The following is a 26,232-nucleotide window of genomic DNA, read 5'->3' as shown; positions in this document are numbered from 1 at the left end:
TGTTAAACACAAGCTCTTAAGATTTGTTGCTGATTGCCTGATGATGATGATTAAGCTGCAGGGTAGACATTTAACAGGACTGGAATGGATTTCCTTTGGTTAAGTGTGGGTGAGTGTATGTGTGCGCATACATTTGTAACAGTTGAGATGTTTTCAGGGGAATTGACCTTTTTGTCCCTGCTCGAGTATGTGTGTGCATGCAAGGTGTTTTTGTCCAAAAACTAATCACAGGCCAGATTGGCGTTCTTTTGTTTTTCCTTTTTTTGTAGGGAGGTTGGCATAACTTTGCAAATTTCCTAAAAATCTGATGACAAGATGCCTTAAAGTGAAATAATTATGACCTATGGAAATAAAAATTTCAGACACATATATTTAATTAAAAAGTTTCCCAAGTTGGATAACAGTGACTTTTTCTTTTGTTTTGTTTTTAACCTTGTTTATCTTCTTTGACAATCATTGCAATGAGTTTCAATTATTCCATTCAGCCAGTCTTTTCACTGATGTTGGTGTTATTTAAGGTTGCTTAATGAATCCTGCCACTCTTTGCCCATGTCTTTGATCAGTGTCCAGCCTCCCAGGCTCTTATCTTGGCAAACACAATGGACACGCTACCTGCTTTCATTCTTTTATTCAGAAAAGGGTTGGTTGGCTCGGCTAATGCCTTTTGGTTGTCAGTGTTCTCTCCCCTTTTATATCCAGACTTGTTCTTTAATGATTTTTGCACACAGAGACTTGTGGTTTTGATAGTCCCACCTCTGAGCTAAATATCACTGTAAAGTGTGTCCTCCCTCTCGCTTATTGCCTCCCTATTGTCCTTTGGTTTTTGTGTGCAGGAGCTTTTTGTGTCAGCCAGGCTGAATTGGCCTGTTTACTGTGATTAAATGGGAGCAGAGGAGGTTGGTAGGCTGAGCCGTATCTGTTTTAGAGTTGAGGAGTGTTGCACTACCTTAGCTCAACACCAATCTCTACTGGGACACACAACACACACAAAAAAATGTGTAAGTATGTTTTAGTTAACGGTTCAGAATATAAAGAAGCCGAATGAGAACCAAAAGCAGGACTCCAGCAGAATGAGCAGTTGAACTGAATTTGTTGTACAGTACCATTGCCAGGATGAGCATGAGGAAGGAAACTGCTTAAGGTGGAGCGAGCAGGAAGGAGAGCGTAGCTGGCCCTTGAGCTTATGAGTGGATGTGGAAGAGGGGGCAGGGCTGGCAGGCTTGGTAGCACAAGAAAAAAACTGAACTAGAAGCTGTCCGTTGTATTTGGAACACATTGGCTAACTGCACAATGTGTGAGATAATCGAGTGAAGAGCCGGAATGTATCCAGCCGGAGGTTGATTAGTGGATCAGTGCAAGAGTGTGCAAGTGGCAGCTGGAGAGAAATCACACAAATGCCGAGCGGGAACAAGCAGGGAAACTGAGGAGAAACATAAGGAAGGGGAAAATCAGCTGCTACTCAATACATTTTTTGATTGTTTGATTAGTTGGAACATAAATGGGTATTTTTTTTCCTCCAAAACTCATTGGTAATTTTTGCTCTAACTGATGAGTACATTTGCTTTAATAATTGATCAGAAAGTCAAAACACCAGTAGAGAACTAGTACAAAAGCAAGCGAAACCTCCCCCTTGAGTCAGTTTCTTTTTATTGAAAGATGATTTAAATTGGTAATGGACTATAAAATTGGATTCAGTGTCAATTAATTTATTTTTGGGATGTGTAGATTCTCACCATTAATTCATTTAGTTAGTTTATTTAGTCATCACTCATTAGACTGTATCAACAGTCCATGTAGCGCGCAGTGACTAACGGGCTCAGGCAGACACATTGATTATATATGGTTGTTCTCCACTCCTAATTAAGGCTACCCATCAACATTTTTAACACTCAAAACTGGCTTTGGAAATCCTAAACTAAACTTTAAAAAAAAAAAAAAAAAGCTTAATTACAGGCACCGCCTCATTACCACCACCCGAGAACATTTTACTTTCATTACTAAATATAGCCCTTTTTAAAAAATGTTTAATTGCATTGTTTCTATAACATACTGAATCGTTTCATAATGCGGGGCTTTGAAAACAAGGATCAGTGTGATAATGGGTTATTATAGTGTTTTTTTTTTTTTTCTTCTTCTTTTCTTTCTTTTTTTTTTTTTTTTAAATATATACCTTTTTAAAAAAAAATAAAGTAAAACAAAGCCACCATGTTTCTTTCCCTCTGAAACTGCTCTGCTGTGATGTGAAGTGTTTTTCATTTGCTTAGACAACTTGTGTGCTGCTGCTCAATATTAATAACCTAGGTTCATACTGTATTAATGGACTGATTACAGAGGAATATGGGTCACGTATAGGATTTCCCAATGAGTAATGTGTAAGTCAAGTTTGTGGTACCATAAGTGGGGTGCGGTAGGTTTACACAAACAATGCGAGTACATCGTGTCATGCATTGCTGGCAGCCCATTAGCCTAATTAGGTGCTGCAAAATGTGGAGAGAAATGGTTGCAAAGATGGGAGAGATAAGCCAGGCCAAAATGGGTTTATAGATGGACTGTAGTAAATAGAAACATGTATTTATTTATTTTTTTTAAATCATCTGTTATGTTGCATTTTTCTTTAAGAATTTTATGTAACCACGTGTACTCTTTATATGAGCATATGTTTATATTTATGAAATATTTCTATAACTGGTCTGAAGGTCATACCAATACCTGTGTATTTTATAAATTAACTGCCAGCTGCGTGTTGCCTGACTTTGCACTGGCTCTGTACACACAGTTGTGATCTTCCTGAAAATATTGATTTATTGGTCGAGAATATGAAAGGATAGAGACTACAGTGATTTCATACTTTATTGAACCTATTATCATATGAAGAGCTGTTATCAGACTACAGAGAGACTTAAATGGCTCTGATGTGATAATGGATCATATCTCCTCATCTCTGCAGGTATTTGGCGATTATTATCACTTTCGGCATCGCACAGTGGTGAAGAGATCACTGTCGGATCACAGGGGGACGCACGTCCGTCTACTAAACGATCCCAAGGTAAGACATTTGTTTTTGGTGCTAAAGTCATGCATGCAAAGGAAGTCTGTTGGTTTCTAATGTAATGGTGACTGACTAGGTGTGAAGTGTTGAAACTGCTGCTTTATGCTAGAGCGCTCTTTGTGTGATGGATTTTTGCAGTGTTGGGGTTTATTTTTTGGCATTTTGGAAGAACTTTGTAGTGAATCGGGCTTTAGAATTGTGTTTGACCTAGTAAACCGCACTCTCTGGGCTCCTTTTAAAGCTTATAAATCCTACTTTGGATGTAGTTTTTTTTTTTTTAAATTTATTTATTTATTTTCAAATATAAAGCCATCTCTTAAAATCATTTGCTGTGGGTTGTCATCTAAAATGTCAGAAATGGGGGAACATAAACTCTTGCTAAGTTCATAAGAACATAAACAGATAAACAAATGCTTTTAAGACAAACACAAATATTACACTAGTCTTATTTCCATACACAAACCTAAATAATGGCACTGGTGCTTTTGTTTGTTTGTTTTTTAATAAGATTAGTGCCTTGTGTGGGCTCACCAACCATTTTGTTAGGTACATCTCTTCAACTGCTTGTTCATACAAATACCTAATCAGAAAGTCCAATGGCAACAACTCGGTGCATTTAGTCATGTCGGTACGATCAAGACAAAGGTTAAACTGAGCGTCATAATGAGGGAGAAAATTCATTTAAGTGACTTTTGGATCATTGTTGGTGTCAGTCAGGCCAGTCTGACTATTTCAGAAAGGCTGGGATTTTCCCACACAACCGAAAGAGAATCACATCTGCTGGCGTGAACAAACTGTGCTTTGGTGTCAATTTCGGTTGGTTTTGCACATTGATTTTGTCTAACCTCAGAAACGTTTCCAGCAACCTTGTTGAAACGATGCTATGAAGAATTAAAGCAGTTCCGTAGGCAAACCACTGTGTACCAAATAAAGTAGCTGTTCAGTGTACATGGGCTGGGATAATGGGGAAGAAACGTGTTTAACATATTGAACAATTAGGTTGATAAAACGGATGACAACCCCATTATGTTGTGCAGGCAGATTTTCTTGCATTTTATTACCATATGTTCAATATTAAAGGCATTCTGTTTTTATTGTTTGGCATTGTAATAATAATCTAACTTAAAAAAAATGTAAGATCTTTATTCTGGTTCTGGTTTGTCAGTCCAAACAATTTCCTCTCCTCCCCCCCCCCCCCTTTTTTTTTTTTCTCCTCCCTCATTTACTCAAGGGCTTGGAAGGTGAACATGCACTTCTCTATCGACCTGATTCTTCCTCCTCCTTAACTGATGTAATTTGTAAATTCACATGTCTGTGTTTTCTTGCTTTTTTTGTAGGAGTTTGAGGTTAGTGTGAAAATGAGTCAGTGTCCTACCCCCCACTGGAAGGGACAAAGGGAAGGGTGTGAAATTAGCATTCATGGCTGTGGGAAAGCAAGTGAGAAAGAGAATGTTTGAAGGATTGTTTTTAATGCTTCTAAATAAAAGAAAATCGTTCATTTTGAAAATAGACACTTAAAACTAGAGATGGACCAATCCGGTATTACGTATCAGTCCGATACTGACCTAAATTACTGGATCGGATATCAGAGAGAAATAAAAAATGTAATCTGATCCGAAGTATCACAAAATCACCTCACAAAACACGTTACTTGGCGTATCCCAGATCGGTGCATCGGAGCAGTAAGTGTCACGTGATAGAGCGGCTGTTGGCGGTCTGTTGGAGCATTTGGAGCCTCGCTACATGCTTCCTAACCGCGGCAATTCATCTTGGCGAAAACGGTCCCAGAGAAGTAAAGCAAGTGTGTAAGTTCATCCCTGAATGTTTGCATAGTATTTCCACGTTAAGCTTAACAACTGATATATTGAGCCACAGCTAGACTGGCCATTGGAGTTCCATATTGAGGTGAAAAGGAAGCGATTTGTCCCGTACTTCAGCTAGAATTAAGACACAAAGCTGGAGTTATTCTGTCTTTGCTGTGCAGTTGCATCTACTTCTCTCATTCACTCCTCCTTCCTCTCCTGTTATTACTTCAAACATGAAACTGATCAATGATCAGCTGATCGGCTCTTCTGCCGCAAGTCCCGTCTCTTGTTTGTTTATCACAAACAAGAGACGTTTATCACCCATTTTGCACCAGAAAGAGTAGAACAGCGTATAAACAACAGCAGCATGTTTAAGCTTGATAAGCTGTTAGAATGTATTTAATATTACTTTCTAGTATCAGCTGATGTTTGCTGGAGCCACAGCTGTAAAAGCTGCTGGTCATGACATCGGTTTGGATATGAGAGGGAAACATGAAGATGAATCCAGGAGATGTTCTTACTGAATCATCAGAGCTGAACAGGTGATGGAGAAACAGGTTTACCTTTTAGGTGACATGAATGAGTTGAAGGGAAGTTATGAACTGTTTCTGAGAGACAAATAACACCAGGATCCTTTTCTACATAGCTGACGGCTGGTAACTGTGCAGGGGCGGGTCTAGCAAAGTTTTGTCGGGGGCCAGTTTGGGCATTAACAGAGAAAGGGGGGCACAAATAAATATTTTTCTTTATGTCATTTAAAAACTTAATAAATAAATAATTATCTGAATCTTACAACAAAAGTGGCCAACTGATTAAATGTATAGAAATCCATTATTGTATATAGTAACTAATAAGTCTAATATACACCCTAGTAAGCTATAGTACTTTTTCCTGAGATGTTGAATCTATTTAAATATTGTAGAAAAATAATTGATTTCTGTGCATTTGTTTTACACTTGCATTAAATTAAAGTTGATTACATCCATTGTTAGCCCTGCGACAAACTGGCGACCTGTCCAGGGTGTACCCCGCCTCTCGCCCTATGACAGCTGGGATAGGCTCCAGCGACCCTGAAAAGGATAAGCGGAAGCGAATGGATGGATGGATACATCCATTAAGGGCGGGGGTGGTTCCCTAATATTTTTGCTGGGAGTTGGCAACCCTATTAGTTAGGTTGCTTAATATTTCCACTAAGTACTCTTTAAAATACCAGAATAGGGAGGACGGTGTAGGTTTAAATTTATTAGATTGATCAGTGTTGCTGAACTATAAAATGTTTTGGGTAGAGTGTATTTTTTGCATACAGGTATAACAGAATAGCTTCAATCTCTTGTTTTTTTAAAACTCGAGTATGAACTTATACAAAATGCAGCAAGATATTTATAAAAAACTGTTTTATTGATTACTAAATGCGCTATATCGGATTCATATCGATATCTGCAGATATCCAAATTTATGATATCGGTATCGGACATTAAAAAGTGGTATCGTGCCATCTCTACTTAAAACCAAATCAATATAAAAAAAATAAATAAATACAAAAACCCGTCAAACATGGCAGCTTTGTAGTAAACTTTCTTTTTGTCTGTATCTGCTAACTACTAAAGTTGCTAAATTACTGACCCCATAAGCATAAATGCAAACATCAACTAGTGTACCAATCAATTTGGATTATAGATATATGACATGCCTCAACTTCACATGTAGCTAAAGCAGCAGGTTATTGTGCGACATGCTGGGGTGACCATCCGAAGCCAGTTTCAGTGTCTGGCCTGAGGGGTGCATAAAAAGGGAGCCGGAACTGAACCACCAACCCTGTAATTAATGAGCGACCCATTTTACCTCCTGAGATAATCCTTTGATCCATTAATTAAGCAATTATTACAGCTCTAAGCTCAGCTCAGTGGGTTTCCTATAGTATTTTATGTTAATTTTTTTGCCCCGTTGTTGTGTAATCTTTGAAGGAGCTGGAAATGACCTTCTGTTTTTGTGACAGGAGAGTTTAGGGTGACTTTCAGACCGAATCACATGCAGGAATCAAGAGTTGAATCATAACTTCCAGCTGATTGCAGTGGATTCTAAATTATGCAGAAAAGGAAAAAAACTATAATATTATATAGAATATAATATTATACTTGCATATATTTTATTCTATTCATTTAAACGCTGATGGGTTTTTGTTTGTTTGTTTGTTTTTTCTCCCTGACACTGGATCACAGTGATCTGTGTGCACTGGGTTTCACTGAAAAAAACTGACTAAAAAAACATGATACATAACTGTGAATAATACTACTTTTATAATCTGGCTCCAGCTTCTCAACACTGTTCCTGTCCTCGTAAGTTGTATGAAAGCAAAGAGGAGCTTTTTTTTTACAAGTCTCTGGAAACGATATAAATGTATTTGCATTTAAATTGTGTCCTGTCTATTCTGTAAACCTCGAAATTTAATGCCCACTACCGTAATCTCGACAGGTGCATCTGCAGAATCATTATGTGCATCAAAACTACTCCTGCCTCGGAAGAAATGAAATGAAATCTGCCGTGAAGTATCTCTGGCCACACACTGCATCTCTGCAGTACAGGTGCACACTGGGAGTAGAACAACTTCTGCTGGGTTTGTTTGCGTACATGTTAGAAGTGGTCCACCTCCCTCTTTGGGATTTCCTTTAACGCTGGTGTTCCATTTCCTGTTTTTGAATCCTTTTTTCCCCCCACAGCAACTCAGAGAAAGTGGAGCCTTACAGTTTCATGTCCTCCAGTCTAGTTCACGATGGTCAGATTAGTATTCATGAGTTTATTTTATCAGTAGAGCTTTGCACAATTATCATTAACTTGCAAACGTATTAGTATTGCTACACATTTTAAACTTTCCTGTAATGAATAGTTTGATTAGAGCTTGAAAACCGGCAGGTCAGACTTGCATTTGCATCAGCCCAAGTGTTTTTCCATAAAATATTGCAGAAATGCTTCAAATAAAAGGAATTCTAAATCTTAGCAAGGCCCTCTGCAGCTTTTAAACTGATTGAGATGAAGCCTGAACAAAAGGCTCAGTAAACTCTCTTTGAAGAGCATCTAATTACTTACAAAAGCACCTGGACCTATGCCAGATCTCATAGAATGACGACGGAGCTGAGAGCACTGTTAATAGGGTCTGTTCAAGATTTAAAGCTTGGGTCTATCTACTACCTCCACGACTTCAGCTTTCCCATTTTATGCCGTCTGTGCTTTTCCTTTTGGTTTGTTTGGGAAGTTTACTTCTATTCAACAAAATAATGAAATGAAGAAAAAGAAGATGCGCGCATACACAGAGCACTGTAAGCTGGATTTGCTGTAATAGGTTTGGCTGGTTGAGGCTTTTTATGTCAAGAATAATAACAGCTCTGTAAACATAAATGACATTGTGACTGAGGTGTGATACGAATGGCACTCTACTGTATTCCTTTACAGGAATGATTCCTCATTTGAGGCTCCAACTTGGTCCCTGTGGGAGGATGCTGTGTTTGTATAATGAAGGGCAAAGCAGTGGTTGGGTAAGATGGGAAGGGTGGGGAGCCTATGTGTTGCAGAGATAGGACTCTCCACCTAAACATGAGCCAAGGCAGTCTGTTTGTAAACATTAGTTGTGCGTTGGCCGGTCTGGGCGTATGAGATAGACAGTTTTTAATTTTCAAAGCCTGCTTTTAATAAAAGTGCCCATTTGACAACTTCATAGATACTTTGTGTTCTGTCACAGACTATTGAAGGTTTTCAAAAGACTCTTTTTAAAAGGTAGAAAGTGGAAATGCTTGCTACACTCCAGGAAAAAGTAGGAATCTGTTCAAGTTTGGTTTTGAAAAAGTATATAACTTACACCATTTCTGTTCACTGTTTACTTAAGTATGGAGATGCTCAATTTATAGAAAAGACACGCTATTAAAAATGATTGGTAAATAATGTAAGGTGTCAGCAGGGAGATGCATTTCTAAAACTCTGCATCCTCATTGCGTGCATAGTTTATGGACACGCCTGGGCCACTAATCTCTGCTGTCAGTTCCTTGTGACTAGAACTAAAGTACTCCTCTCTAATACATTAATTAGTGGAAAATTATGTCTTTGTTCAGTTTGATGGACATTTCCAAGAACTGTGTGTGACATTAAGATGACTGACTGCACAAATTAGCTGGAAATAACTGGTGTCACTGAGATGCCTGAAGCTGAAAGGAGCAGGAACTGTAACGACTGCAGGGAAGCTATTCTGCATGTTTGCTGGAAGTCGAGTGTGTATGACTTGGCAGTCATCTATTATGACTAACATAGGAAAGATTAACCCTGTGTTTTAACCAAACTTAACAGCTAATGGGACAAGTACTGATTTCTAAACTGCAGTGGCTGCTGTTTGTATCAAACATAGTGTTTTCTTTTAGTCATGCAAAGATGAAAAAGACCCTAAAAGGATCATTAATTTTATATTGGTTTTAATGTATAGAGTGTGATAAAGGTGGCATGCCTTCTCTGGCATGCCAGATATTGCTTTTGCATGGTTTTGTGTATGTGAATAGCTTTCAAGGGCACGAAAGGCATACACTTGAACTATGACTTGCATTAATTGATGAGATTAGATCTAGTAGTATACACTCCACACACCATGTTTATAGTGAAAATCCTCTGTTGCAAATTTTAGAATTTCCTGTGTTGCATCAGACTTTGCAAACATTTTCTGTCTTCCAAGAATCTTGATCTGTTTGAAGAGAATCATTGTGGAAATGTTGCACAACAACCACCGACCCTGCATAGGTGTGAAACCAAGATTAAGGTGTGATAAAAACATTGCAGAAAACGAAGAAGGGAAAGTCACATAGAACCACGTGATGACGCAGGAGAAAATGTCATTTTTTTTTTTTTTATGACTGAAAATTACAAATTGGTCACGATGTACAACTGACTGTAGACATCCTTTTTTGTCAGTTGTGCCCTTTTCCTTAGGAAGCCAATATTAGAGTGACTGAGAGACATTGCATATCATCAGCTGGCTTTATTTCTCTAAACTGTACTGTTATCTGCCCTTTTTGGAGTAATTAGGGTACTTGTTAAATCTCCTGCCTAGAGATGAGCAGTTTATTTGCTTCTAGACATCTTTTTTTTTTTTTTTTTTTTTTTTTTTTTAAGGCTTCAAACCAACCCAACACTAGACTAACACAAAAAACAAAAGCAAGACAGTTCTCTAACCTAAGGTCAAAAACGGTATAAAACCAAATATCTACTAACTGCTACTAAGTCAAATTACAAGCATTAGCCAATAGCTCATATCAATAGGCAACTCCTAGTACTTCTTCTCTCTCAGGGCAAAACTAAATGTTGGCTCTTTGTTGTGAGAGAGAGAAGAGATGGTTGTCAGGTGGACTTTACAAAGCTGCTAACTCTACATAGCTTGGATTGAGGAGAGATCAGCATCAAGTGTTAGCAAATAGCACACATGATACAGGCAGGGATGGCTCCTGAATTTTTACATAGGGGTGGCCAAATGGGGGCCACTAAAAAGTACAGTTTGTTAGTTTTGTTTTGGGTTTTTTTCTATGTCTAAGTTCTTTGGATGCATCTGGGCAACTCAAGGTTCAGTATCTTGCCTGAGGATACTTTAACATTCAGAACTACCAACCCTCCAGTTTGCAGACAATCCCCTCGACCCCCTGAGCCACAGCTGCCCTGGACATAACCTGCTGTGTGAGTCTTGCAAAATGAATGGTTCGTTTGATTGGCTTCTTTTTTTTAGATTTGATAGAATTTGATTCAGTGCTGAGAAGCAATATTTAATATACTTTATTATGTTGTCTCTGTGTAGAACATGACATTTGCTGTTAAGATATAAATATCAGTCTTGGAGAGAGAGAATCATGGTAACCTTTTAGTCTGAGATGTTGCACCACCTTGATCTCACTTCAAGAGAATTGAAAATGGAAAGGAAGTAAGCGTAGACATTTATTTTTCTGTGTATGGTAACACTTTTTTTTTTTTTTTTGTAATAAATATGCGTGCTTATTTTCAGTCTGGTGTAAACTGCCACAGTAACACTTCACCCCCGTTGACCCCGGATGAATCTGGATGTTAACATTTCCGCTTGAATAGATTGACCTCACGTACATACCTTAAGTGAAATACCTCCCTTTTGTCACTTTTTGAACTGGCATTGCTTCAGTGTAGCTGTTGAAGTGACCTTCATTTACTTCTTGCTTCTCTCAGCCTTGTGTCTCTAGTGATCTGTAGAGGCGGGGAGAGGGGTGTGCTGCGATTTAGTCGTCCTTCAAATCAGGTGCTCGTCCTTGCAGCAGGCACTTCTCTGTCTTCCTCCTCTGACACATTTTTTCCCCCTCTCCTGTTCCCGTGTAACCAGCCGTTTTGCAGTACAGCAAGAACAATTCTGCAGAGGGTGTAAAAAGGCAGGCTTATATTCACTGTATTCTGCTTCTGTCAACAATTCCTGATAGAGCTCCCATGTTTTGAAAACCCAGTGCAGACTTGGTTACTGTTCTGTTTGGCGTTGGCTCAAAATCTGCCTCCGTTTGTCTGTTGTTGGTTTGCATACTTGTCTAGGTGCACCCACAAGCAAAGTGAGACAGAAATTTTTAATTAGTCCTGAGCTGCTCTGGAATTCAGTGAGTCTCATTAGTGAGGAGTCCATAGTGCTCCTGTGCCTCTAATCTCACCATGTCTGCTGTTGTCCTGCTGAGGACTCTCTATTAATTTATGTGACATGGTGACACTCGTGGCCAGTTCATTTAAATTTCTTGTACTGTTTTCTGAGTGTGGTTAAAATGTTTTTTATTTTATTTTTCAAGAATCACCATTGTTAAACTCCTAATGTGTCCTTTCTCTGTTTAGGTGACCTGGGCAGAGCAACAGGTGGTAAAACAGAGGAAAAAGAGGGATGTTTTTGAAGAGCCTTTAGATCCCAAGTTCAGAGACCAGTGGTATCTGGTAAGTATAAACAAGAGGCCATGGGTTTTTTCCTTTTCTTTTTCTGTCTGTCTTTGAAAAATAATAAATAAATAATAAATAAGAATTCTGTGCTGCAGCCTAGTAGAGCTTTTTATCTGTCTAAAGTCAATATAGGTAATTACATTTAGAGCTGTGATATTTCCTCAGGGTCTGAAAATAAACCTGTATGAATCCAATATACTTTTTGTGTGTGTTTTCGGGGAGGGTGCTGTTTGTCTGGCTTGTTTGTAGAACAAGACACTCTAGTGTGACTTTACCTAAAGGACTCAGCTTTAACAATAGCATACTTTCGCACACCGAGCTCCCCTCAGCTCTGAATGGCATGTTTCTTGAAATTGATGGTTTACTTTGGTCCATAAACGGCACAGCAACAAGGAGCAAAAAGCGGAGGGAGAGAGGGGTGATTCATCTCGAAGTGCGCTTGTTTTCAGTCGATTGATTTTCACATTCGACTTGAAGAATGCCACTGATACACTGGCCTGTTAAAAGCAGCAGTAACAACTCTGGAGATTTTCTGTTCAGCCTCACTCTTCCTGCAATTACTGTGAGGTTGCTTGAGGCAGAAGATTATTCATGGTGATGCAAAGCACGCTTGTTTCACCACTTGTTCAAAATGTCTTCGCTTTAACGCACTCTGTTCTCCACTGTGCTTGAACATTTAGTGGCACTTTGATAAGTAAATGTGCCAAGTTCACAGCATTTAAGAGTTGAACTGTTTAGTAAAAACCTGTCTGTGATACATGTAGATATGTTTTATGTGAAAGTTGGGGGAGTGCTTTTAGTGTCTTTCGAGGGCTGCAGCTAATGATTCTAATCATTCCTTTTGTCCAGCTAATCCACTGGAGAGCACAGAAGAGGATTATACTTCTGTCTGTTTCAGCCTTGCAGAAATAAAATGAAGAAAATAAGTAAATGGTTGTCATTATGCAAAATGCATTGGGTGGATTTGAATAATATTGGTGATACTCAATTGTCCAAAGAGGTCGTGAGCATCAGTAATGTGCTGCTCTTCTCTCAATGCACTAAATAAGTCTGATTCTCATTAAAACTGAACCAGACTGACCACAGGAGGGTGTGCGTGGGTCTGTTGGCAGGGTTTCCAGCATCTGCTGTTACAATGAATATTTAATAATGCTTATATTTATCAAGGAGGGAAAAAAGTCCGATTAGACTCATTTTTGTACAATTGATAAATCATGGGCAGATCTCATGCTCAGCTCTACATTTGCTCGAAATATTCTAAGATTAAGAGAGATGGGAAAGATTTGGTGAACAATATCCAAAGTGAAACCTTGGACATGCCTCTCAGATTTATTATTCAGCAAGTGTGTCAGCCACAAAAGACCTTTCCAGTCTGAATCAGCATTGCAGATCGCAGCGTTTACGTTTTAATTTATTTTCCTGTCGATGGTTTAAAGGTGTCAATGGCAGTACAAGCTTGAGGAATAAAAATAATTCTGTCTGGTATACTGCACTCACAAGGGCTTGAAATTTAAGAGGAAAATACAGTAAACGCTACACTAGACACATTATATTTTAATGATGCACTTTGAAAATAAAAAGGGCTTTGAAGTAGTTGAAAGCAAGACGTGGCTTTTGACCAAAGGTCAAGCTGAATGTTGAAAGCCCATCAAAAAGCATACTGAATGATCATTGCTATTTTCCACTTCACTATATCTCTGGCTTACCAGGTATTAATAAAACATGGTTTAAAACAAAAAACAACTTTGCAAAAAGCTCAGCCTTCACCTAAACATGTTAAATTGCTCTTATTTTATTAATTTGTTTTTATTAAAGGTGTCCTTTTCACATCTGGTTAAAACTGATTGTCATCCCACTGATATTTTTCTCGTGGCTAAATTCTGTGTATTTCATTGCTCTCTGCCCCTCAGTACAACAGCAACCGCCATGACTTGAATGCTAAAGTTGCATGGCAGTTGGGCTACACAGGCAAAGGTGTGGTGGTGTCAATCTTGGATGATGGAATCGAGAAGAACCATCCTGACCTGATGCAGAACTATGTGAGTAGCACTTCCTGAGTAGCACCTGCTAAGGTTTTTTTTTTTTTTTCCATTCTACTTGTACAATTACAATAGAGGGCTATTCTAAGGATTTTCAAATTAATTCTGCAGTGGTGCCGTGCTTTTATTTTTCTGTAGTAACGTTTCTAACACTTACATGCTTTTTAAGTTCATAAAAATGTCAGTAAACAATCTGTCCTTTCTAAGGACCCGGATGCCAGCTACGATGTGAACGATGGTGATCCAGATCCCCAGCCTCGATACACACAGCTTAATGACAACAGGTAAAACTCTACTCGGATAAGAACTTAATTTACTCTTGGCCTTCCCTGAAACCACCCTCTTGTTCTTCTTTGTCAAGATAAAACTGAACTTGTTTATTAATTTGTCCACCTCCCTGTGTAATAGCTCACAACTGAAATCTAGATAAGTCTGCAGCTGTTTCCCATCCTCTGCTAAGCCTGGAGGCATAAATTCTGAGGGCAGATACAATTAAATGTAAAAGGCTGTAGGTTTTGTTTTATCAAACAGCTTCTTTATTTTTCCCCTCTCTCTCGCTTTTTGGTATTTATGATATTTGATATTTCCGAAAATGTGCCGCTGCCTTCTAAAGTAAACCTTACTCCTGTCATATCCACAACATAAGTCTCTGAATTGATTTGGCCTTTAAAAGTCGAGCGTTTCTTTAGCCCAGATAAATCTGCAGGAGGATTAAGGTAGTGTGCGAAGAAAACTACTTTCTTGCAGTGGCATCTGCAGATGGCATTAGGAGTTGTTTACCATCACAGTGACGTCTTGCAGAGAATTGATTGAATTAAGTTCATCAGCATTAATGAAACAGCAAAGCTCTTAGCTCTGGAGGGTCTCTGCTTGCTTCTCTTCATTCTCAGTGCCTGCCTTCTTTCTGGGTTTAATTTCTGATTTGCTGTAATCTGCTGCTTGTGGGCCACTGGCCTGAGAGGCTTTTTTAACTTGAGGCTCACCATGATTACTGGTGAGAAGATTATACTTGGGCATGGATGAAAACGCAACAGGGCCCTGGAGCAGGCACCATCAGTATGGAGGCCAGAGGGATACAATCAGAGTGGCAGCATGGCCCAAACATATTGAAACTATGCTAATGCTGAATCAGCACCTTAAAGGCTTTGTCGAACATACAGGGGTTTGGGGCTAATTGTAGTAGTTAATTGCTTTCAAATGAAACATAGTTCACCATAATTTAAAGCAGAAACACAAACAGTTATCAGCAAACGCTTGGAACGGTGAGACAATGCAAACAGTATGTGCCATGCTTTCTGATTTAGCTCAGTTAAGTGTTTTTAACAGCGACATCAAGATTTTCTTGTGAAAGAATGTGGAAAAACATCCCTCTGGTGCGGCTCCATATATCCAAAATCTATGCCAAGGCACGCTTAAGCTCTTCTAGCTGCTCGTAGTGGCCCAGAGCCCAGCTAAGACACTTACTATTGATGTTTACTTCATTTTTGGTTGCACCTCTTTCCAACCCTCGCTCACCTCGGCCCTTATCTCCTGCCACCCAGCTCCCTGTGTCTGTCTTATTGCTGGAACAATTGAGTGTGTCTGTGTGTGTCTGTGTCTGCACGATGTGTGTTTGCCTGTTATCCTTGCTCTACTGTGAGGTTGGTGCAGATGCATGTGGAAACAGCCTGTGGGCAGGCATGAAACTGCGTAACGTTGTGTTAAACTGTAAGTGTCTGTTCCCTGCAGAAAGCTCAACTCTGTTCACCTACATAAGGCAGTCTTTCTCTCGCAGCATACAAGCAGCAATAAGGACCATTCACCGTCATGTTTATCTAAAACACCATGTGATCTAGAGGTTTCTTTTTCCAAGGTTTCTCTCAGTTCTATCAGAACGGTTTCCAAATCTGCATTTCTTGATTAATGTTAAACTGACAGTCTACAGGGATACTTAAAAAAATAAATAAATTTGAGCCTGTGAGCTTTTAGTGCTGCTGTAGCACAAAAACCATAGTCATGATTATTTTGCTCAATAGTTGGAATCTCAGTAATTTAGCAGAATTATTCATTAACTTAATAAACATGCAGCAGGGAATTTCCTTGAACTTTATATATAATTCATATGGAAGAAAATTGTGATAGGGGACACAGGGTGTCCAGTTGGCACTCGATCCCAGACTGGTGTGTTTTTGAATAAAAAGCACTGTTACAGCACTGCCTTGCCTTAGGTAGCTGCTACAAACTGGAGCAGACATGTACAGTAGCCACGGGGAGAGTGACTGAGAGCAAAAGCCAATAACTAACTGACACATTGGTTTTCAGTAGAGTGTGACCAACCAGCTGAGAGATCCTTAAATTCTCGGCAGCTACGAGCCTTTCACAGAATCTCCACCACAAATCTTGCTGCTACTATCTTACTGTTTATGACTCAAGCTTAACTAAACTGAATTTAGGCTTTTTGTTGGGTGAAAGTGTGCTTCATGTATGACACAAGTTGATATGAATGCTTTGTTAATAGCCCATCTGTATCCGTACACAGGACTGACTAAACATGTGACCTCAAAAGAATTCACTGCACAGCAATGGATAAAACGCCTGCTAACAGTAACCTTGTGAATACTTTTCCAGACCATACGTTGATCTCTCAGGACAATTTACCTCACATTCCTTACTTCACTTTCCTCTGCAAACATAAGCAGACACTTTGACCTGTGGGTCTGATTGTTTGTTAACTGGTAAACCATCAATAGACTAAAGAATGAACAGAGAAGGTGGTTGTTCAGAGACCAGCCAGCGAGTATTCCTCGAGTTTGAGGATGACAATATCATGTCTGAGTGAAGCAGTTTAGGTTTTAGACAAAGCTGATTGTTCTGCCAGCTGTGGGTCTGAATACTGATTGTGTGTTGGCCTTGGGCCTGCAGCCAGCTGTAGTTGCTGTAACCCAAGTCAGTCCTTGTGCCTCGAGTCTGCCATAGGGCTTGTTCCTGCTGTAATCGGAACAGAGCTTTGTTGAAACTGCTCTTTGTTCACCATCATTTTTTTGTTAGAAACAAAGAATCCAGTTATTGAACAGTGTATCACATACAAAAGGTGTTTCAGCGTTTCTATGGAGGTTTTTTTTTTTTTTTTTTTCCTTTTCCAGGAAAAGGGAGATTTTATGGCAGCTCAGCAGAGAATGATAATTAAAGGTCTTTATTTATTTATTTATTTATTTATTTATTTATTTATTTAGGAGAATGTTTTCATACTGTAACTGCTAATGATTGTAATTGCTAATTTAAGCAGCATAGCTATAAACCCACCAGTCAAAAAGTAAAGTTGGTAAAGTGGGAGGCATTTAATGACATTAATGTATACAGAAATCAGATTTAATTGTCCACATGATGATGGATAACGGTGCTTTTATTTCTGTTTTCTTTGTACTGTATTCCATATAATAAGGGCTTTCTGACGCACTTGCCAAACTACATCAGAATGGGAAATGTATTTCGGAGGAAGGACACAGAAACAAGGCAAACAAGTTTTGTCCTGTGTAAATGTAGCATGATCAGTTTAAGAAGTGTGTGCAACTGAGAGTTTAGAAGACTGTTTCATATTATCTGAGAGCCTTTCAGTGTCAGGGAATTTATCAGGACGATATTACAGCCGTGATAATTAATCTCTGGGACTTGTTAACAACTGATTGAACAGTCTTGTCAGTCAGCTCTTTGTTCCTGCTGACAATGTCTGAGTGGTTTCTCTGGAGTACTTCATGTGAAGATCTCCAGCACTGTGCTGTCAGCTCTTTAGCCTCCTGCCGGAACCCTGAGCACGAGGTTCAGTCCAGGTTTGCTTTAATGTGATGTCTTCTCAGGAACTCGAAACGGTAGAAATGAGGACAGTCAGTGAGCCAGCATTCATTCCTTCAATCACGTCTCGCTCTCATTATTAGGACTGGAAGCTCTCCGAGGCTAATCTTTGTGAATGATTATGCTGTTGACAGATGAACTCAGAGTCATAGTTTCTAATTAGATATGGAATCAATCTGCATTTGGAGATTTTGGGCAATAAACTATTAAAATCTTTCACCGGGGTTCTATTTGATATTATTATAAAGGCTTCCCTCTTATTCCTTTTTTCCTTTTTTCCCCTCTCCTCACCACCATTCATCCAATCTGCTTCACACCCAAGGAAGTGAAGTCTTATTTTGGGCTAAAAGTTGATTTCTGTTATTCTTTCACAAGAAAAACTTTTGATCACGACATCCTCAGTAGGCCACTGTCGATAGGGAGTGTTAGCAGCGTGATCACAACAGCTCATTGAATAGGGCTCAGTCTAAACTGCGAACAGTCATTGAGACAAACTTATTACCACCTGATGTGAAGATGTTGAGGAATGCTATCTTTAGTAACTATCAGCTGTCCCACCATCTGTTTTATCACCACAGTGGTTATTTAACGGCAAGCAGCTAGTGAAAGTGGAGTTTGGGACCGATTAACTATTGTGGTCCGCTCGATAGGCACAAGCTCTGCAGCTAAAGCTCGCTTCACTTGTGTTTGAGCTTGCATGCAGTGAGAGACACGTATGAGCTTATAGCTGTCCTCCTTTCAAAACTCACACAGTATTTATGTGTGAGTTTTTGCACGCTGTACTTCTTATAAACACTCTGGCTGCTTGTTGTTTACTATAGCAGCACACATGCAGGGCAAGTATTAAAGCCTGTGCATATAAAATCAATCTAAATAATGTCATTTCTGGATCGCAGTCAAAGACTAATGCTGTTGGATCATTGCAGGTAAATGTTGAAAACTCAAATCAGCTGTGTATTTGCTGACATATCCCATTTCCCCCCCCATGATAAATGACTGCAATAACTCAGTTGTGCTGCAAAGTGCACTGGTCCCCCTCTAAACAGGGACAATGTGAACGGGCGCTGCACCAGTTTTAGAACACTGTACTGTCTCTGCAGAGAGAGGAGGTTTTGTGGATGTGTTGCCCTCACAACCTAAAAAGCTGATACGGTAGTAAAATTTCATTTGAGTAAGGGAGTAAGCTTCTTTGCCCAATTTGGCCCAAAGATGCACCCTTCTCTCTTTCTCTCCCCCCCTTTTCTACTGACCTTAGCAACGAGTAGGAGGAGCAAAGAGATATCTTTGTGTATCCATTTCATTTCTTACAGGAAAATGATTCCCAAAACCCTGATTACGCAAGTCATTCTTGTATAATCAGGTTCAGAAGCCCAGGGCTCTCTCTGTGAATCATTTGTATCCCATGAACAGCCTAGCATGTAATTGACTTTAATGCATGTATTAGAGGAACACTTCAGGAGGGATAGGCCTGTGCATGCCTGGGATCCCATCGCGGACACCTGAGCTGTTCTTTATCATCAGTTTTCTCATCAAAAACACGGATGCTGTAGGATCTAAGACTCCAAAGTCAACAAACACACACTGCTGGGATTGCTGTGATAAAGTTCACTGGAAAATCCAGATGACGTGTGCATGCGTGTGTGAGTGTTTAACTTGGTGTCTGTAAAGATGTTTTTTATTATCCAACTGGGCCTCTGCTACCAGCTCAGTGGTAACAGAGGCCTTTAAGAGATGTGGCACTTTTGTTGCCTCTTGCATTAACATTAACCTTTGCCCTCTTATCTATTTAATGCTCATTTAGAACTACTTATGACTTGAGTAGCCGTCTACCCTAGGGCTGTGCGATATGACCAAAATCTCGTATCCCGATATAAAACAGATATCATCCTGATAACGATATAAATCACAAAAAATTTAATATTTTCTGTAAATTCTGTGAATCTCGGGTAGGTGAAGTGTTTCCAGCTGCGCGTCATGTACCTGGAGTCCAGTGTTTTAATTGATGCATGAAACTATACTCTTTTTTTTTTTTTTTTTTTTTTTTTTTTTTTTTAGACCTAGGTTGTAACGGCCACCGTTTTCTTTGAGTATTTATTACATGGCGTGCTGCGGGGAAAGCCTGTTCTAACGTTTGAGTCTAAGGTTTCTTTTTTAGCACTTGACGACTCTTTTTTTGCTTCTCATCCGTCAATACTCTGCACACTTTTTCACGTGATTCAGTTTATTTTGAAAATTCTCAACAGGAACGTGAGCTTTATTGTGAAAGGTTTATGTGGAAAATAAACAAGCGGACATGCAACGGTGTTACCGTCGTTGTTGCTAACGACAACCCATAGAAACAGGCGCTTGTCTGTCTGTAGTGTGGTTATATTAAATATGAGGAAGAGAGAACTTTAAGAAATTAATATAGCCACTACAGTGACCATCAAAACGATGAAAAAATATTGCCGTAAACAGTTTATTTTGCGACACCACGAAACAAATGATAGCGTAAAATGAAACCATAGTCGTTTTTATATCGTCATCCAATATATATCGTTATATCGAACAGCCCTAGTCTACCCTCAGACCATGTTCTTACATCAGATGCAGCCCATTTTATCAGGGAAGGCTGTTCACTGGGTGTTTTGATTATTTGGTTTGTGGTTTGGCAGGTTACCCGGAGTGCCTCAATGAAAGCCTGCTGGCCTAGATAGTTCCTTCAGTAGTGAAGGTCCACTGTATCTGTTGTTTCCTGATGAATCCAGCATTCCTGTCTAGGAATGGCTGCAATCCAATGGGGATTGCGCCATGGTTTAGAGGGCATTAAGAGTGCATGTCCATCTGGCAGGCGATGGGAATGCACTTGACTGGAATATGTTCCCAAGCCCTTCTGTATCTGCTTTTTGTATCTGCTTGCAGCTTATCTTGCTAGAGAAGTTCAAACTTGATGAAATAGGCGTTTTGATAACAGCAGATGTGATTCTCAGTTTCTTGCCACTAGTGTTATATGGCCATTTATTTTTTTCTTTCACTTGACCGTTTCAGGCTTTAGGCTTCCTAAGGTTTACTTTTTCTACAAGGACATGGTAATGCACAGTGGTTTTCAGTCATAAACATTTTTTTCTTTAATGGTTGAATTCAGATTGTTTAAACAATCAAGGCCAAAGAGTGTGGGTGTGTTTTGTCTCAGTCTGCAGCTTAACCACAATGAAAGATGAAGTTGAGTATTTCACAAGTAACTTTTTGTTAGACAAGTGCACAACCTGCCGTGTGTGTGTTTATATATACAGCAAAATGCTGTCATTAGGCAAGTAACATTAGGATAAGCAGTTTGTCTGACGTTCTCATTCTTTCTTTTAAGGCATGGGACCCGATGCGCAGGAGAAGTGGCGGCAGTTGCCAGCAATGGGATCTGTGGCGTTGGTGTGGCTTACAACGCAAAGATCGGAGGTATGGTGTGGATGATTGATTCAATCTCACAGAGGCAAAACTCAGTTTCATCTCAGGTCTTATTTTTTTCTTCCTTTTTTTTCCTCTGACTGCCAGAATGAGGTGAAATACTTGTTCTGCTGTGCCTGTGTTATTTTCAGCCCATTTCCCAGGCACAGCATGCCACTGAATCTCTTTGAACATCACCACAGTTGTTATGTGGATTGCCAGTGTGTTGTAAGTGTAATGGTTTTGCATGGAGTAGCAGTGCTGAAATGCACTGAAATGACACAATCATATAGCTTTTATTGAATCTCCATTAGCCATAACAGTTTGTATACACGCTACACATAAATAAAAATGGCTTTTATACTTCAGGTGTTCTCTTCAGGCAAACTGTTCAATCCCCAAACCCATAAAATTATTAGTTAAATTATCTCTTTAACATTTTGTGACAGTCCTTAGCCAAGGTCAGTGCCCCTGCCTTACATTTGTAAGATTTGTATTGGCCCCTTAGTCCAGCTCTCCACATAGATGCTTGAAATTAAGCTTTTTGTGGTGTAATTTTGCTGACAGACATCAGCGCAATAAATTGCAAACTCTGAATATTTACAGGCACCTTGTTGTGCTGATGGTGTCTCAGAAGAAATGAAGGGACTCCTCAAGGTTTTAACTAATTCAGCATAAATGTGAATCTGCAATCTTTAGTTGGTCAAAAGCAAATCCTGCTTTAGGTTTTTTGTCTTCTGTTTTTTTAAGCCAAGTCCCAGACAGCCAGAAGTCAGATTGCTGTTCTACACGTTTGGCAGGGTCTCGTTGGCACCCTGCTGTAATTTCAGCTCCTGCTGTTTTCAAGTGATGCAACCACAAATTGACTGTGTCACTCTAGCCAAAGAAATGCCATCACCTCGTGTCTGTGTCCATCACTGTGCACATGCAGGCTGTTGCTGGCTTTCATCTTCACTCGTTGTCTTTTTTAATTTAAGAAAGCAAGTCCAATGAAATAAATCCCAAATGCATATTTGTACTTCGTTGTTTCTGGTTTGCCTCGTTGTTCTTTGTTTTACAGATATATTTTCCATTTTCATCAACAAGGCAAACTACTAATGCAAAGTTTATGTGGCAGATTGACCCAAAACAAATCGGTTGATAGAAAACAATTTTCTTAAAGTATTTCTCTTATTTCTTTTTATGAAATAAAACAAAACAATTTCCTGGTTGCAGCTTCTCAAAGATTCTTTTCTCACTTTGATCACAAGATAAATATTTCCATCACTTAAAAAGTCATATTTTTATTATTTTAAACCATTTTAGATGTTTGTTTGATCGTTTAATTAACCTATTAACGAGTTTCCTAATAATGAAAACCCTAGTCTCGGTGCTAATGCCCGTGATCATCTTGTTCTCTTGTGTTTTTTTTTTTTTCTTAAATGCTTATTTTGCACTCCTAATGGGTTTCCTTGTTAATAAACGGTTTCAGTGAGCTAGCAGTTAAAGTGTCAAGGTGCAACTCCTCACAGATGAACAATCATATGCGGGTGTTTGGCCTTAGGGGTCGGAGTGTGCTGTGTACCACTGTTAGTTTTATCTTTAAATGATGAAGATGCGGAGCAGCAGTCAGAGCCTGCTCATTTATGAGAATATACAAAAGTGGAGAGCGTGGCAAAATATTTTGAAATATTGATTTGTTTGTTCTAAAAAGGATTTTGCACCCCGATGGGTTGTTTTGCTTCTGCCTAGAGGGAGAGAGCAGTTTTATCGTTTCTCTTCCCATCCTTCAAAAGAAACTTCAGTAGCTTTTTGACATTATAACAAATATCAGATTCGATTTGTACATCTTGAATATCAATTATTTCATCTTTAAAAAAAAAGAAAAAGAAAGTGTAATTACATTTTTTTTCTCACATGCTAAAATTCCAGCCACATCAAATGGGCGGTTTGAAAAGAAGTTGCTGTGGAGCTATTGCCACTACATGTGTGCTGTGTTGATGATGATGTTTAAGGTGTTTAAGCTGCTGCCGTCTGGCAGGAGGTTCAGGCTGCTGAGGTCCCGAACAAATAGACTCAAGGACAGCTTTTACAACAGGGCAATAGCCCTGATCAATGTAAATAGCTGACCTGACTGGATACCTCCCTGGACTTTTTAGGGGGAGGTAACAATGTTTAAAACGATAACAATAATATTTATATTTATAACAAGGTGCAATAATAATTAATGTGCAATAATAACAGTGTGCAATACACATACACTTATTCTTCTTTTTTATACTAAGTTAATATACTGTGTTGTGTTGTTTGTTACGTTGTGATGTGTCATATCGTGTCGTGTTGTGTTATATGTAGTGCCGACGTAGGACAGTTTTTTCCAATTTCATTGTACTACTGTACTATGTATGACTGTGCAATGACAATAAAGAGTTATCTTATCTTATCTTATCTTATGATGATAATGATGATGATGAGGATAATGGCTTAATGCTTGTTTTAGTGCAGAAAACATATTGTTTTGTCAGTGTTGTGGTGGTCTGATGACTCCAGGATGCAACCTAATGATGTTTAGTCCTTTTTTAAGGACTGCACATGCTGTAGGAGCTTTTTTTTTTTTTAATCTAAGTACACGCTCTAGCTCACTATGTCTCTGCTTATCTCAATATCCTTCTGCCTACTTCCAGCTGTTATAAAGTTTGACTACTGTGTTCTTTATCTACACTTAAGGCTCTTTTCGATCAGTAAAGTCCAACCAAAACCACCATTCACAAATGACTAAAGGGAAAAAAAAAACTTAAAGTATTCATCCACTTTTCACAAAGAATAACACTTTATTTTCTTATTACAGGGTACAGACATTTGCCAAAAATTTGCCTGACATATTACAACACAGTAACATGAGTCCAGATTGTGCAGATTCTTCAATAGCTCTAAAGAAATGGAAGGAAATGTGTTCGTCAAACATCAGAAACAAGCAAGGGAAACCCATTTATTGTTCATGCTGTCATTATTCCAGTAGCATAAGCTGGTAGGTAGCGGTGCAGCAGTGCAAAGTTGTTGGGTTTTTTTTGTTTTTGTTTTTGTCGTCTTTTCTTTTTTTTTTTCCCTGCACAAGATCACCTGCCATCTTATCACCTGCAGAACTGAAGCCCATTGTTTAGCCAGAATCCTCTCCTGTGAGGTACTTTTATGGTTGTTTTTAAATTAGATTGATTGACTGACTTCAGCATTCTTAAGATTAACTGGGGTAAAGAAACAAATAATCCTCACAATTAATTAGAAAAGTCCCAGTTCTGACAAAAGTAGAAGCTGATACAGTAGCTTTGACAACATTAGGAGGGTCACCACCTCAAACTCTTTAAATCTTCTCTGAAATGTTTCACTTCTTTGGGTTTATGGTAAATAGACTCAGACAATTACACTTTGATAGATGCATCTGGGGTTCAGTATCATGTTCTAAGATACTTTGACATGCATACTAGAGCAGGATGGGATTGAACCACCAACATTAAGGCTCTTGGGCCACAGCCGCTGCAGGATGAGCTCATCGTTCCTTCAGGCTGGTCAGCATATGGCACATAGAGGTGTCGGTTTGTTCACAGTTCACAAGAATTGAAACTCCTCCAACAGTGTTGGCCAGAATTTAATCAAAGCTGCACACAATTATCACCTAATGGGTCTTCACCAATTTTTTATTTTTTTTTAAACCTGTTTCTCTGTGGGGGATGGTGAGACGGATGAGCTAATAATTCACTGCCGCTTTTTGTTTCCTCCAATGTGTGGCACTTGGACATTACAATCAGTTGTTTTATTTGTTCGTTTATTTTTTAAACACTTAAAAAAGATTGACAGAAATGCAAATAATTAATAAGGTTCAGAGGCTGGAATGTGGAATCTGCTCTAGAACTGTATTGAACCTGTAGTATGGCTTTTAGCCTCTCTATCTTGGGGAGATTGTGATTCAGGATTTTGGACAGCTAGAGGAAATGCTTGAGTCTCCTCGTCGACCTACACATTCCTCTCACAAAAATGTATGCTGCCATGGAAACGCTAGTAGCAGTTTGGAGCTTTTGGAGAATTTCAAAGAGCAGCTGCTTTGTTACTTATAGCCATATATAACAACATGAAGTAACCTGACCTGTAATCGGAGCAGCAAATTAGTTTGTTATTAAAGTGCCTTGGATTCCCCCACCCCTGTCACTTTTCTTGTGGAAGAACACTTGTTTCATTGCGAGACGAGTGTCTGAAAAAAATAATTGGACTGGACAAACACCTACTCTACATAGCCATCCTGCATTATGTGTTTTGTCACTGGCACAGCATATTCTTGCTATCATTTGCCTTATAAAGAAGCTTTAGTTTAACGGATGCTATTAGCCACTGTTAGGTGTTGAAATAAGAGCAACTTTGATCAAATTTACGCTCTCACAGCTGCACTAATTTCATGTAGACACAGAAGAAGAAAAATTGTTTCCTTTCGTCTTTTTATCTGAGTTTTTAGTCACAGGAGTCTGCTTCACACTTCAGGAGGTAGTTCACCCACAAACCAGCTCAAACACCAAGGAAAATCAATAGAGATAGTGTTTGATTTACGTGATGGGCTCCGTAATCACAGCAGGTAGACATAAAACTAACGGCAGCATGCAGCACACCACTGCAGGAGCTTTACAAATACACATGAACGCTGTATCGAAAACTCATGTGTAAATATGCAAATTAGACACTACAGCGGTAGTGTTTTGTGCCTACACCTTGCTGAGTACATTGTCATTTCATGCTGCGACACTATGGCAAAGAGCTACAGACGACAGTAACAGGTTTCTGCAAGATTGCCGTCAACATCAGCACTTTGCATTGTTCAGTTGTATTGAAAAACTACACTAATTTAGCATTGCATTCATTCATATGTATGTATATATGTATGTAAAATACACATTTTATTGCATATATTTTTCTTGCTTGTCATGACCGCAGGGTAGTTTGAGTGCTTATCGTTGGATTCAAGGTGAACCAAACTAAGCTGTACACTGTACAGGTTAAAAAAACAACAACAACAAAAAATAAAAACACCAAAAACATCACAGTTAACAGACACAAAATTAAAAACTAGTCATTAAAAAAAATCTACTAAAATATTTATAACGCATGTGTGTGAGAC

At 39.0% G+C, this 26,232-nt stretch overlaps 1 protein-coding gene across 4 annotated transcripts in view; it reads left to right on the top strand.

Annotated features, from left to right (window-relative positions):
- furina (furin (paired basic amino acid cleaving enzyme) a) overlaps positions 1 to 26,232 on the top strand; it is an 84,675-nt gene that overhangs the window by 40,359 nt on the left and 18,084 nt on the right. For all 4 annotated transcript variants that reach the window (XM_085452920.1, XM_085452923.1, XM_085452922.1 and 1 more), the window contains exons 3-7: positions 2,948 to 3,046; positions 11,710 to 11,805; positions 13,719 to 13,847; positions 14,055 to 14,131; positions 21,019 to 21,107. In XM_085452920.1, coding sequence (XP_085309046.1) covers positions 2,948 to 3,046; positions 11,710 to 11,805; positions 13,719 to 13,847; positions 14,055 to 14,131; positions 21,019 to 21,107 — 490 coding nt within the window. The remainder of the gene's footprint in view (positions 1 to 2,947; positions 3,047 to 11,709; positions 11,806 to 13,718; positions 13,848 to 14,054; positions 14,132 to 21,018; positions 21,108 to 26,232) is intronic.

Source organism: Copadichromis virginalis, linkage group LG1 (assembly GCF_057382275.1).
Source record: "Copadichromis virginalis isolate Kocher_CV1m ecotype Utaka linkage group LG1, C_Virginalis_male_GT1.1, whole genome shotgun sequence".
Lineage (NCBI taxonomy): Eukaryota > Metazoa > Chordata > Actinopteri > Cichliformes > Cichlidae > Copadichromis > Copadichromis virginalis.
The sequence above is the reverse complement of the archived record's forward strand: the minus strand, read 5'-3'. Positions and strand labels throughout refer to the sequence as shown.